Source organism: Canis aureus, chromosome 22, assembly GCF_053574225.1.
Source record: "Canis aureus isolate CA01 chromosome 22, VMU_Caureus_v.1.0, whole genome shotgun sequence".
Classification (NCBI taxonomy): domain Eukaryota; kingdom Metazoa; phylum Chordata; class Mammalia; order Carnivora; family Canidae; genus Canis; species Canis aureus.
Window position 1 is genome coordinate 24173741 of NC_135632.1, and position 12650 is coordinate 24186390.

The 12650-nt window shown below is 47.3% G+C and overlaps 3 protein-coding genes across 7 annotated transcripts in view; 1 reads left to right on the forward strand and 2 right to left on the reverse strand.

The window, feature by feature from the left end:
• Window positions 1-128: 128 nt before the first annotated feature.
• On the reverse strand, window positions 129-2698 carry NUDT16 (nudix hydrolase 16). The gene is made up of 3 exons (XM_077865228.1): window positions 2511-2698; window positions 2091-2360; window positions 129-1383 (listed from the first exon to the last, which is right to left on the reverse strand). Exons 1-3 carry the CDS (start codon window positions 2646-2648, stop codon window positions 1204-1206), a joined length of 588 nt encoding a protein of 195 aa, XP_077721354.1. The 5' UTR covers window positions 2649-2698; the 3' UTR covers window positions 129-1203.
• LOC144293907 (uncharacterized) lies at window positions 1803-3732 on the forward strand. Of its 3 annotated transcripts, none has more exons than XR_013361268.1 (2): window positions 1803-2021; window positions 3057-3732. XR_013361268.1 is itself a non-coding variant. In XM_077865230.1 (2 exons), the coding sequence occupies exons 1-2, from the start codon at window positions 2647-2649 to the stop codon at window positions 3373-3375; spliced, it is 441 nt and encodes a 146-aa protein (XP_077721356.1). In that variant the 5' UTR covers window positions 2632-2646; the 3' UTR covers window positions 3376-3732. The 3 variants fall into 3 exon arrangements, 1 of the variants encoding a protein (XP_077721356.1); XR_013361267.1 differs by lacking the exon at window positions 1803-2021 and adding an exon at window positions 2092-2380; XM_077865230.1 differs by lacking the exon at window positions 1803-2021 and adding an exon at window positions 2632-2768.
• NEK11 (NIMA related kinase 11) overlaps window positions 3045-12650 on the reverse strand; it is a 256069-nt gene continuing 246463 nt past the window's right edge. The window contains exon 17 of one of the 3 annotated variants that reach the window (XM_077865207.1): window positions 3045-8204. In XM_077865207.1, the coding sequence (XP_077721333.1) occupies window positions 8024-8204 (181 nt within the window). In that variant the 3' untranslated portion in view covers window positions 3045-8023. Of the gene's footprint in view, window positions 8265-8839; window positions 9432-12650 lie in introns of those variants that run through there. The other 2 variants (XM_077865212.1, XM_077865209.1) reach the window with 2 other exon arrangements.

Below are 12650 nucleotides of genomic sequence, written 5' to 3' on the forward strand. Positions count from 1 at the left end.
CCTAGCATATCTAGAATATTCTTCCCACACTCCTACCTGGTACTTCCTATCGTTCAGCTTACATGCTCTTCACAGAGGGCCTTCCCTTCGAGACCACCTTAGCAAAAAGTAAAAAATGTCAAGGCAAGGCCTGTATCAATCTTTTATTTCTTTCTTAACACTGACATAAATGAAACAAGTAAATAGGCATCATAATTAAATTGATTACTTATCGTCCGTTCTAGAGCAAGCGTTGGCATACTATCACCCTCGGGCTGGCCACCTCCTTTTATGAAGTTTTACTGGAACACAGCTATGCCCATTATTGTTCGTTGCTACTTCTGAAATGAAAGAGCTGAGCAGATGCTACAAAGACCACGCGGCCCACGAAGCCTGAAATTTGCCGTTTAGCCCTTTAACCCTGTGGAGAGCAAGACCTATGACTCTTTTGTCCCCAGATCTCCAGTACCTCATACTGATTATTTGGTGAAAAAACCGAAGGGCTCTGAGGCTCAGCTACAAGCCCTCTTTGCTGGCAGACTCTTTTTGTGAGGACAGAGGTAGGCTAGGGCTGGGTCCATTCCCTTCCGATGTCCCATCTAAGGGGTCCCAGATGACAGCTTTGGAGATGTACCAGGACCCTGAAGTCTCAAATCCAAGGAGACCAAGCCATTTTTCTCACCCTTCTGCTCAGTTTCAGAAGACAGCAGGTTGGTTAGGATTCTCTACCCACCTTCCAGGGGTATATTGCTTCTGTCAACACCCAGGCAAGGATGTGACCATGTTCAGTGGGTAAAGCGACCGTGTTGCTTCTCTCTCCTCGCTAACAAGGATGTGGCTCTGATGACAAGCTATACCTCACACATGCCACTTCCTGGTTAAATTGCATGTGGTGGTTATGGGGAGGTGTCAGCTTGTACGTGGGTATAGGCTGGACATTCCTATGTCCGGGGGCTACCATGCTGTGCGTGTGCAAATGGACAGAGAGGGGGCAGGCTCTGAGGATTTGCCAGGGTCCCTGGGATGAGCTGCAGGTTTTTGCTCTGGATGTGGAGAGCTTCCGGGGGGGGGGGGGGGGGGGCTCCATTCAGACATACTGCACATACTGCTTTTAATCTGTTATCATCTATCAAGCCCAGAAGAGAAAACATTCCCTGTTCCCTCCTCCTCTCCTTTGTCCCAAGGACCTCATCTCAGGTTCCACGGCTCCACAGAGGGCTGCCTCTAGTGAGGGAGGGAGATCTTATGGGCTGTAAGAGAACCAGGTTCCACCAGTTCTAAATCCTGAAGGGCTTCCAGCAGCTGCTCCTTTGCAGCTCCAATAAAGGAATTTTCCAGGAAGGCAGGCAGGCCTCCCACACCATCCCGCAAGGTATACAGGGGCACCCGTACCAGGCCTAGCACCTGTGAAAGGAAGGGAGACAGGTGACGGTGAGATCGGTAGCTCATCCTAGACAGATCTTTCCAGATCAGGGGTCTCATCCCAGATCAGTCCAGCAGAACCAGGCCTGAGGACTTAGATCTTATACCCAGTGGGCCCAGCTCTCCGCAGACAAATGACCACGCTATCCAGTTTCAGAAATGCTAATCCCTCCCACAGCACTAAACCTTTAGCGGCTCTTGCCTCCAGGATGCACGCTTGGCCTTGCACCAGTAGTTCTCAAAAAATACAACAGATCAGTCATATCAGCATCATTTAGGAACTTTTGAAAGATGCAAAGTCCCAGGTCCTTCCCTCCTTCCCCTTCCGAGCCAGAAATTCTGGGAGTGGGGTCAGTAATCAGCTTCCCAGATGATCCTGATACCTGCCAACGTTTGAGAACCCTCGCCGTGTACAGTCCACTCCCCTACTCTCCTAGCCTAACCACAAAGTGGTTAGTACCCCCCCGGCCCCGCCCCCATAAGTGGCCACATCTTCTACCCAAGAAAGTCAGGGGCCTAGGGAGCAAGGCTTGGCTGAATCAACGGGGACGAGAGAGATGTGGATGGGTTGGGTGTGTTCTAGAAAAACCACCGCAGAGGCCGGCGAAAAGGGGAGAAGGGTGAGGCCTCCGTGGGGCAGGGGGCCCAAGGGCCCGGCGACCCGGCTTCCAGGGGCGGGGCGGGCCCACCTCCAGCCCGTGGTCCTTGGCGCGCGGGGCGCCCTTCTCCACCGCCAGCAGCTGCTCGAGCGTCAGCTGCTTGGCGTAGAAGTGGGCGACCACCCGCGGCCCGGGCGCGGCGTGCGAGCTGCGGTAGTCGGCGCGCTCCAGGGGCACGTGGGCCGCCGCCTCGCCCAGCTCCTCGCTCAGCTCGCGCCTCAGCCCGGCCTCCAGGGAGCCGTCCTGCAAGTTGACCAGGCCGCCGGGGAAGCCGAGGCGCCCGTCGAAGCGCATCTGCATCTGCGGGGGACGGAGGCGGGGTCGGCCGGGCGCTCCGGGGCCGGGGTCTCCGGGGCGGAGGGAGGGGAAAGCGGGGGGGAGGGGAGGGGAGGGGAGGGCAGGGCGAGGGAGGGGGAGGGGGAGGGGGCGGGGCGGGGCGCCGGGTCTCACCAGGACGGCGTAGCGCAGCGGGATGCGGCCGAACAGCAGCCCGGGGTCGGGCGCGTAGAGCAGCGCGTGGCACGCGTGCCGCCAGCCGGGCCCCAGCGCCAGGGCGTCCTGCAGCTCCAGCTTGCGGGCCCCGGCCATGGCCCCGCGCCGCGGTCCCGAGGGCGCAGGGGGCGGGCGGCAGGCGGCAGCCGACCGGGGCGGGGCCTGCAGGCGCGGGGCGGCGGCGGCCGCGGGAGTCCGGGGGGAGCCGGGAGCCGGGTCCGGGTTGGGCCCGGGGCGGGGCGGGGCGGGGCGGGGCGGGGGCGTGGCCGGAGGCCCGGGCGCCTGGCGAACCCGGCGAGTAACGCTTGGGTCACAGTGGCCGCGGCGGGGCGGGCGGGGCCGGGGGCCGAGGCCCGGGGCGGGGGCGGGGGCAGCCCGGGGCGGGGGAGGGGGGCCGCGCCTGCGGAGGTTCAGGCGGGGCGGGGCGCTCCGAAGGCGACTTGCTGCCCCCCTCCCGGGGAGAGTCGTGCCCTTCCCAGGGCTTCGGGCCGCTTTTCTCTCCAGGTTGCCGGAGGAGGCCTTTGAAGATGGGTCCGGCTCCCTCTACGGCAGCGTGGAACACCCGGCGCCACCAAGGCGACAGCCAGTGACTCCAGCTAAGGGCTTCGGAGCCCGGAGCGTTTTCAGCCTGACCGACCGTGCCAGTCGCCGATACCGCCCTCCCGGCCTGCCACCCCTTCGGGAACTGCTCTCCGCCTCGCTGGGGGCGCCGGCCGCACCCCCTCCCGCTCCACCCTCCCGAGGCAGAGGTTCCCGCAGGCGAGGCCGCGGGAGGATCGCTGAGCCCTGCGGTGACCCTCAAGAGCGCCTGCAGGTTCGCTGAGGTTCACTGTGGTACTGAACCCAGACGTAACTCGGTGGTCGGCCTCGGAAGATGCTGAAGGATGAGTTCATTTGAACAATAATGAAGAGGCGAGGGAATAGGAGAAATAGGTGAAGAGAACGAAGAGGTGCCAACTTCAGTTATAAAATGAATCATGGAGGGGAAAAGTACAGCGCGGGGAATAGAGGCAATGGGAGTCTAGGGACGTGGCGATGACAGATGTGGGGAGCACTGCCGTGTGCGGACGTGTGCATAGACCGGTCAAATCACGGTGCTGTACACCTGAAACTAATACAACATTGTCCACTATACTTCAATACTAAAAAAGAAATAAAAGAAAAATTTTGAAATCTAAAATTTTAACAAATACTTTTTTATTTATTTTAAATGAACTCTGAGGGTCCAAGCCAGTGCATCCTGACAACTTACAGGGGCACAGAGAGATACTTTAAATTTCCCCAGAAACTTAGCAGTCTCTTTCAGACATCGGGAACATTACTAGCTTCGATTTCAGTGATTAGATTCAATATTAGATTGGCAGCATCCTTTCTGCTGACGTCCTATCTTTGTGAAGCTAGTTTTTTTTTTTTTTTTTTTTTTTTGCAGTGGGATGAAAATCTGTGTGTAACAGGGAATGAGGTTTTGAGATGGTAGGTGGTGACAAGCAGGTGCCGTGTTGTGAGGACATAAACACTTCTTAAGATACTTGGACCTAACTAATTAGTAAATGATATTGATAGCTATTTCTTTGGCTTAAGGAGGCCATGAAAAATTCACTGACACCTTAAGTTACAGAGAGCTGAGAAATTTTGGGAGTCTCTGAGATAATCAATCCGTTGATTCAATAAATACAATTTGAATCCTAAAATAATAATGAGGAGGAGGAGGAAGAAAAGGATTCAGCATTCAGCATTTATCTTGTCTTTTTTTTAATTTTTTTTTTTTATGGGCTGTACCTCAGGGCTCCCAAATAGTTAATGAGGGGAAGTTCATATAGGGTATTCCAGTTAATCAAAGAAGAAAAGATATAGCCAATCATAATTTTACTATTTTTTAAACTTTAAGTAATAGATCATAGGAAATGTCCACCAATGACTGCTAACATCACTGAAAGAAAATCAGATATTATGTACCTCATGACAGAAGAACACACCATCTACTATGAAATATTCTTGTCATAACCTGAACTTGAATCTGGATCTAACTACAATTCTATAAGAAATACAAAAGAACATCTTTTAAATATCAGGAAGAAGCTAAACTGATCCATGTGGTAGTGGATTAGAGCTGGAGACATCAGTATAAATTTGTGTTTAGATTAACTTAGATACAGATGGTTACATATAAAAATAGTCATAGGTATGTGTGTATACAAGGGTTAGTGTCCACAAATTTCCTCAGTCAGCTGTGAGGGGATAGAAGCAGTCATACCCCAGTAGCAAAAAGCATACCCAGTACCCAGAGCTTGATTTCCAATACCATTTTCTAATAAAAGGAACTGGACTCCTTGGAGAAATGGCTGATTCAAGCCCTGGGACAAGAAATATACCTAATGGATACATGATAAACCTGGAGCATCTTGTGATGTGAGAAATCTTTTTTTTTTTTATGGAAAAAAAAAAAACCCATATTGACAGGAGTATGTCAAAGGGACAGGGACTTAAGAACCAACTGAAAGAGTTCTCAGTGGCCAAAGCTGAAACAATTGGAGCAAGAAAATAAAGTAGTATTGGATTATAACCCATAGTATAAAGTAAATATCTGCAAATCCATTCTGATATAAATAATGCGCAAGTAGAGGCACCTGGCTGGCTCAGTCAGTAGCACACCTGGAGGTTGTTTGAGTTCAAGCCCCAAGTTGGGTGTAGAGCTTACTTTAAAAAATAATGAAGCAAATAAATGAGCAGAAAGAGACATCTCCCAGGCAGAAGAATTGAAATGATTTCGACATATACTGTGTCCTTCAGGAGGTGGAGCATAACTGATCACTCCTTTATTTATTCACGAGAGACACAGAGAGAGAGGCAGAGACATAGGCAGAGAGAGAAGCAGACTCTCTGTGGGGAGCCTGATGCAGGACTCGATCCCATGATCCCCGGTATCACAACCTGAGCTGAAGGCAGATACTCAACCACTGAGCCACCCAGGTGTCCCACAACTGACCACTCCTTAAGTGTGTGCTGTAAATAATGACTTCCTTCCAAAGAGGACAGTGTGGAAAGGAGTGGGGGAAGCAATTTTGTGACTTTGAGGAGGAACCTGACAAACATTAGTCTAGCCAGGTGAGTCAAGGTCAACATCAACAGTAATAAATCATGTTGACAGTATGCACCCTTGATACGATGTGAGGCATATGGTACTTCATGTTACTTGTCTTCCTCCCAAAATGACATAACCCTGGTCTAATCATGAGAAAATCATTAAACCCCACTGGAGGGACATTCTACAAAATACCTGACCACCACACCTCAGAACTGTTCAGGTCATTGACTATGAGTAAAGTCTGAGAAACTGTCTCAACAAAGCATACCTTAAGGATTCCTGATGACTAAATTTAATAATGTGGTCTCCTAGATAGGATCCTGGATCAGAAAAAGGACGTTAGATGAAAGCTAAGGTAAAATCTAAATAAAGTATGGACTTTGATTAATAATAATGTATGGATATCGGTCAATTATTGTAACAAACACACCATGCTAATGTAAGATATTAATAATAGGGAAACTGGGGGAATTATGTGGGAACTCTCTGTACTATCTTCACAACTTTTTCTGTAAATCTAAAACTGCTACAAAAAATAAAGCTTAAGGGCGCCTGGATGGCCCAATCGGGTGAGCATCCAACTCTTGTTTCGGCTCAGGTCATGATCCCAGGGTCCTGAGATTGAGCCCTGTTGTTGTCAGGCTCAGCACTGAGTGGGGAGTCTATTTGGGATGCTTTCTCTCTGCCTCTCACCCTGCTCTCTCTCTCAAATAAATAAATCTTTTTTTAAAATTAAGTTTATTTTTTTTAAATGAGGAGGATGCCACCAATAAAATCTAGACTGAAAGAAACTCTACAAGACCAATGACCTGGTTTCTTCAATAAGTGAATTACAAGGGGAAAAAAGAGATGGAGGTAGATTCTATACATAAAAAGAGTTTGAGGAGACCTATCAGTTGAAGCAATTGGGCTTCATTTGGACCCTCATTTGAAGAAACAAAAAGTAAGGAAATGTGAATATTGACTGAATATTTGATAGCAATTATTGATCATTTTTAAGCATGATAATAGTATTACTGCTTTAAAAAGATTATCTTTCAGAGATACATGCTGAAATATTTATAAATTTATGATAAAAACAATCCAGTGAGGCGCTAGTAGGTGAGAATAGAAATAAAATAGGATTGGCTGTGAATTATTTCTGAAATTGAGTGATGTTCCATAATAAGGGCTTATTATATTATTCTCTTTACTTTTATATAGTTTGATGTTTTCTATAGTAAAAGTTAAAAATAAAAAGATCTTTGACTTCTCCTGAAGGTAAAGGTTATAATTTACATTTGAATAAAGCTTTGCATTTCACAAAACCCTTTCACCGACAGAATCCTTTTGGTCCAGGAGAGGGAGAAAAAGGTAAGGGTCTAGTCTCACTTTTCAGGCAGAAAGAAGACTGCAACCAGCATCTACCATCTACCAGAAAATATTAAATTATTCCACTTGATCTTCATAAAATTTTCCAGATGTTTCAAAAGCAGAGCCAAGATGAGGAACCACTCACTTTGAAGGATATACAATGGAGGAGTGGGGAGGAGATGGCACCAGCAGAGAGCTGTCAGCTAAGCCAGTTGGGGTTACTAATAGGGCTTACTGAAAGGGCTAGACGCTGCGATTATTATTGGGGGGCACTCACATATCTGAAATCAAATCCAGCAGCCTTAAAGGAGGTGGCATTCTACAGAAGGCAGCCCTACTCTAGTTGTTTGCAGGTCCAGCATTAAAATACCCACTGCTGTGTTGTCTGGAGTTCATTAGGTGGATCCATTGATTATAAGAACTTTACAGACACCTCCAGCTTCATGCCTGGACCTCTTCACCTGAATACCCCACAAGCACCCCGAACACCCAACACACCGAGGAATGGACTCGGTGTTTCTTTCCCCACTCCCCCTGCAGCTCCTGCATCCCCGGCTCTGTGAATGGCCCAGTCACCCATGCTAGGAACCTAGGAGTCCTCACAGACACCCCCCAGTCAGTCCTCAGTTCTCCTGGTTCCCTTGTGTTGTCTCCACAAGGCCCTGACTTCACCTTTTCTCACCTGGACCCCAGCTAAATGCCTCCTTGCCCTGCCTCCAGCCTCACCCCATTCAAACCTGCCCTCCACACAGTCCCATGACACAGCCAAAAGCCACGCTTTGCTGAGACCTCTTTAGGGGGCTGGCCCTGGCTACAGAACACAGCAGACAAACTCAACGGCCCAAATCTGAGCTTTGCTCTATTAGTGATCTATTACTGCATCATACTGTGAAATGGAGTGATTTACACAACAGTGAACACTTACTCCTTCAGCGTCCGTGGGTCACTGATAGCTGGATGGTTCTGGCTCAGGGTTTCTTGTGATGCTTTTAGTCAAGACGTCAGCAAGGGCTGCAGTCAAATGATGGCTTGCCTAGGGCTGGAGAATTTGCTTCCCAGGTGGCTCAACTTGGTGCTGGCTATTGGCAGAAGCCTCAATTTTACGCCAGATAGACGTCTCCATAAAGTTGCTTGGGTGTCCTCGAGACATGGTGGCCGCTTCCTTCAGAGTGAGTGATCCAAGAGAAAGCAAGATGGAATCCATGTCTTGTGACCTAGTCACAGAAGTGAGACACCACCATTTCTACGGTATTTTATTGGTCACACAGGCCACCCTGTTGCAATGTACAAACAAGAATGCCAGATGTGAGGATCATTCAGGGCCATCTAGGAGGCTGCCTGCTACACCTTCCTCTCAAACCTGATGTAATCATCCCCACACTTTATGAACCACCAGCACAAACAGATTTCAAACTCCCAGAACCCACATGCTACGTCCTCCATGTTTGTGTTCTTGAGGCCTGTGAGATCTTTCCTCCCTCTTAAGTGCCTGATGAAATTTTCGCTGCTTTATTGAAGGATAATTGACTATATATATATATATTTTAAGGTGCACAAGGTGATTTTTTTTTAAGCTTTTGTTTATCTATTTGAGAGTGAGAGAGAGCACATGAGTGGGGGTACCTAGGGAGAGGGAAAGCTCCGTGCTCCTGCAGGGCTGGATTCCTGGACCTGGGGATCATGACCTGAGCCCAAGGCAGAGGCTTAACCCACTGAGCCACTCAGGTGCCCCAAGGTGATGTTTTGATATACATCGTGAAATGATTACCATAATCAACCTAATTAACATATCTATCACTTCACATTGTGACCATTTTCATTCTTTTCTGTGTGGTAAGAACACTTAAAAAAAAAACACACTTAAGATCTACTTTCTTAGCAGATTTCAAGCAGAAAGTAGTGCAGTATTCTAATTTAGTCACCTTGCTGTACATTAGATCTCCAGAACTTAATTGTCCTATATAACTGAAACATTGTAACCTTTGACCAACATCTAACAACCTAACCCCAGCCCTGGCAACCACTATTCTGCTCTCTGCTTTTACGAGCTTGACATTTTTAGATTCCACAGAGAAGTGAGACCCTGCAGTTATCTTTCTGGGTCTGGCTTATTTCACTTGACATAATGTCCTCCAGGTTCACCCATGTTGTAGAAAATGGCAGGATTTCCTTCCTTTTTTAAGGCTGACTAATACTCCATTGTGTATATACATAAATATGTCACATTTCCTTTATCCATTCATCTGTTGACAGACATTTCGGCTGTTCCCAATCATTGCCTGTTGGATGCTTATCATTCAAAATCCTGTGCCTACATGCCTGGTACGGGATGGGAACTCAATACATGTTGAAGTAAAATCCAAAGAAGAATTAGACCATATCTGCAGATGAGGTGGTCTTGGTAGGCTCCATGCTCCTGTGCAGCAGCTTCCGGAAACATGCTGAAAACCAGGAAGGACAGAGTTCATGGTTCACCATTTTGAAAAAGAGGATCCACACTTTTTTTCTGAGAAACCATTAAATCATTTCATTAGAAGTAAACTTTTCTCCAAATTTATAAAAATCCAAATGCAAAAAAAAAAAAAAAAAAAAAGGAAGTCCCGAGGACATGACAAAAAGTGTTAAGAGAAATGGTAGAGAGTGATGTCAGGTATATGGGTTAGCTCAGTACCATAATGACGCAGCAGAATAAGCACAAAACTTGAGGAGCATACAGCAATGAACATTTGCTCCTGGCTCAAGAGTTTGCAGATGGCCTGGAGCAGTTCTGCTTTATTCATCATTGGCTGGGCTGACTCTGTAGGTTGGCTGAGGGTGGTGCAGCTCCCCATCTCTCATCCTCCCCCTGTGACAGGCGGGCTGGCAGGTGAGGGCAGAGGCACAAGAGAAGAAAATCTAGTGCCCCTGCAAGTTTCCTGCTCCTGCATGATCACTCAGCCAAAACAAGTTCTGTGGCCCGACTCAGAGTCAAGGGAAATCTACTCCCTCTGTGGGAAGACCCATGAAGTCATAAAGGACTAGTCAGGGGTCCGGAGAGGGGTAAATTGAAACCCAAAACTCAATCTCTCAGAGCAAGAAACAGTCATAATATTTCTGAAAGAAAAAAAATTTCTAGCTTGTTCAAAGATTGTCTCCTAATCTAACCCTACAAGTCTACTTTGAAAATACTCTTCTTGAAGATTTCAGTTCTCCATAAATGCCAATGGCTTTGGTATTCCTAATGAATATATTATATCATATTTTATTATTTTATTGTGGCATATTTGTTGGAGCAGATTTCTGATTTTCTTTCTGAAATTAGGGAATAACTGAGTTTCCTAAGGGCACTGGTGACACTGCTTGTTCTGGGGGTCACATGGGCAGGGTCATGAAATGTGAGGTGTGTTGAGGCATTGTGAGGACTCAGAGCTGGCCTTAGAGCCCCCTTGCTTGCCTTTCCAGAGCTGCCTTCTCCATGCCCCTATTAAGCTATTAGACCACTGTCAGCTAACTTCTAGTCAAGAGCTGGCTGAAAATGGCTAAAAATGTTTACTCTCGGGGTATGATTGCGTGGTAGTAGTTGAATCTTAGAAGCCTAAGGAAGGCTTTGGGGATGAATCTCCCAAGGATGGGCTATCAGGCAGCCTGACGATCAAAGCTAATGAGTCCTCCTCCAAAGTTAAGGGCATCTTCCAGATTGAAAGCATTTCCACGCATTACGCTGAACCCCACTGCCAATTTCATGTGATGGAGCCTATTACCTTCCCTTCCCTGTTCTTCACAGCAGCCTCAGATGTAGGCAGGCGGAGACTCAGAGAAAACGACTTGCCCTAGGTCACATAGTAAATGGCAAGAGTGAGTGTAGCGTGCAAGTCACCTGGTGTGAAGTTGTGTTTTTTTCCTTATGCAGATTGCAGCAGAAGCATTTAATTAATTAATTAATTAGAGAGAGAGAGAGAGAGAGAGAGAGAGAGAGAGACAAGCAGACCCTGCCCAGAGTGCAGAGCCCTACTCGAGGCTCTCTCACTACGTGAGATCATGACCTGAGCTGAAATCAAGAGTCAGAAGCTTAACCAATCGAGCCCCCCAGATGCCCCTGCAGAAGTTTAAAACACTTTACTGTGTGTCCCAGCCTGCCCCCTCTCCTGCCCCCCCCACACCCCTTCCTCTGCCTCATTTATTCATTTTTTGCTTCTTTATCATCTCAGTGGCCTGGCCCGATCTCCTGACACATTAGTTAGTGATCCCATCATCTTGAGAGAGGAGTGGGGTGTTTCGCCCCTGGAGCTACTGTTTGATTCGTCAGCCTCCTTCATCCTGAGCCCACTGTGATGGCCGGACTTTATAATAGACCTAGAGCTTTCACTGCAGCCTCAGCCCCAAATACATTAAATAATTAACTGCTGTCACTCTCCTGTGTGTGCCTTATCTCCGCATTATCCAAAATAGCTGATGGCATTTCCTCTGCATAAATAGAAAGCAGAAAGGTCAATTGGTGTTTATGAAGGAAATATATATATTTTACAAAGCGGCAAGCCAGAGGAGTCCCTTTGGACCCCTGTGAGGGTTTCATAACAGCATCTTCTGACTTCCTTAATCCCCCAGCCAGTTCCCACCCACCATCTCACAGTTTGCTTAGTGATTAATACCAACCCTGGAGTCGCCCCAAAGCCAGACTGAGTCTGGCTGAAGGAGAAAGTACTTGCCCACTAGTAATAATAAAAAGTGATTTTCTTCCAGTTGCCTTCAATCTGGCACCACTACCCTCACTCCCAGCAGACCAAATGGAAGGTGGATCCAAAAGGAGTTTCTTTTGTAAGGCATGGGGCCGTGATCCAAAATGGCACTTCCCCCTGCCTTTCCCTTTTTTGAAAGCCTGGTATGATGTACAGCACAAATCTCAGGAGGATAAGATGTTTTCAGCCTATATCTGTCTTTCTAAGCATCATGGGGATCAGGATCTAGCACCCCAAAATAAGCCATTTTGGCATAAAGATTATTTGAAGATGAAAGCAAGTGAGAAATGGGAGATGTAGGAAGAGTTCTGCTTTCCCCCCTTCTACCTGAAAGCATAAATTTGCCACAAGAAAAGTGCCCCAGGAAAGCATATTCTTATCATTGAAAATGGGGTGTCAACAAACATACTAAAATAACCCCCATTTTCCATTAGTTTCCTCCATATAGTTCCTAGTCACTGTCCCACAATTTACTTCCCTTGGAGCTTAAATCTCCATCCTCTGTCTTATCACTTCTCCACAAATTTATCACTTTTGTCAAAATGGTATATAAGCTCTCAGGCCTACTTGTTTCTTTGGGGTTGTCACTTCTTACTAGAGAGCCCCCTATGCCATGTAAAAAATATTAATATCAAATAAAGTTTGTATGCTTTTTCTCCTGTTAATCTGTGTTTGTTTGTTTGTCAGTTCAATTGGCCCCAGCCACGGGGAGCCTAATGGGAAGAGGAAATGACCTTAGTAACCTGTTCTTAAAGCCAGGGAATTGTTCTCGGCACATTCATCTGTTTGTGAAGGACAGTAGACGCGACGCTGTTTAAAATCTAGCTATTTCTTACTCTGACCCAGCAACTCACACAAGCATTCTGTTCTAATGTTTTGAAAATCATTGTAAGGAAATTTGGAACTTTTATAACTCACTGCTACTATCCTCCTCCTCCAGATCCG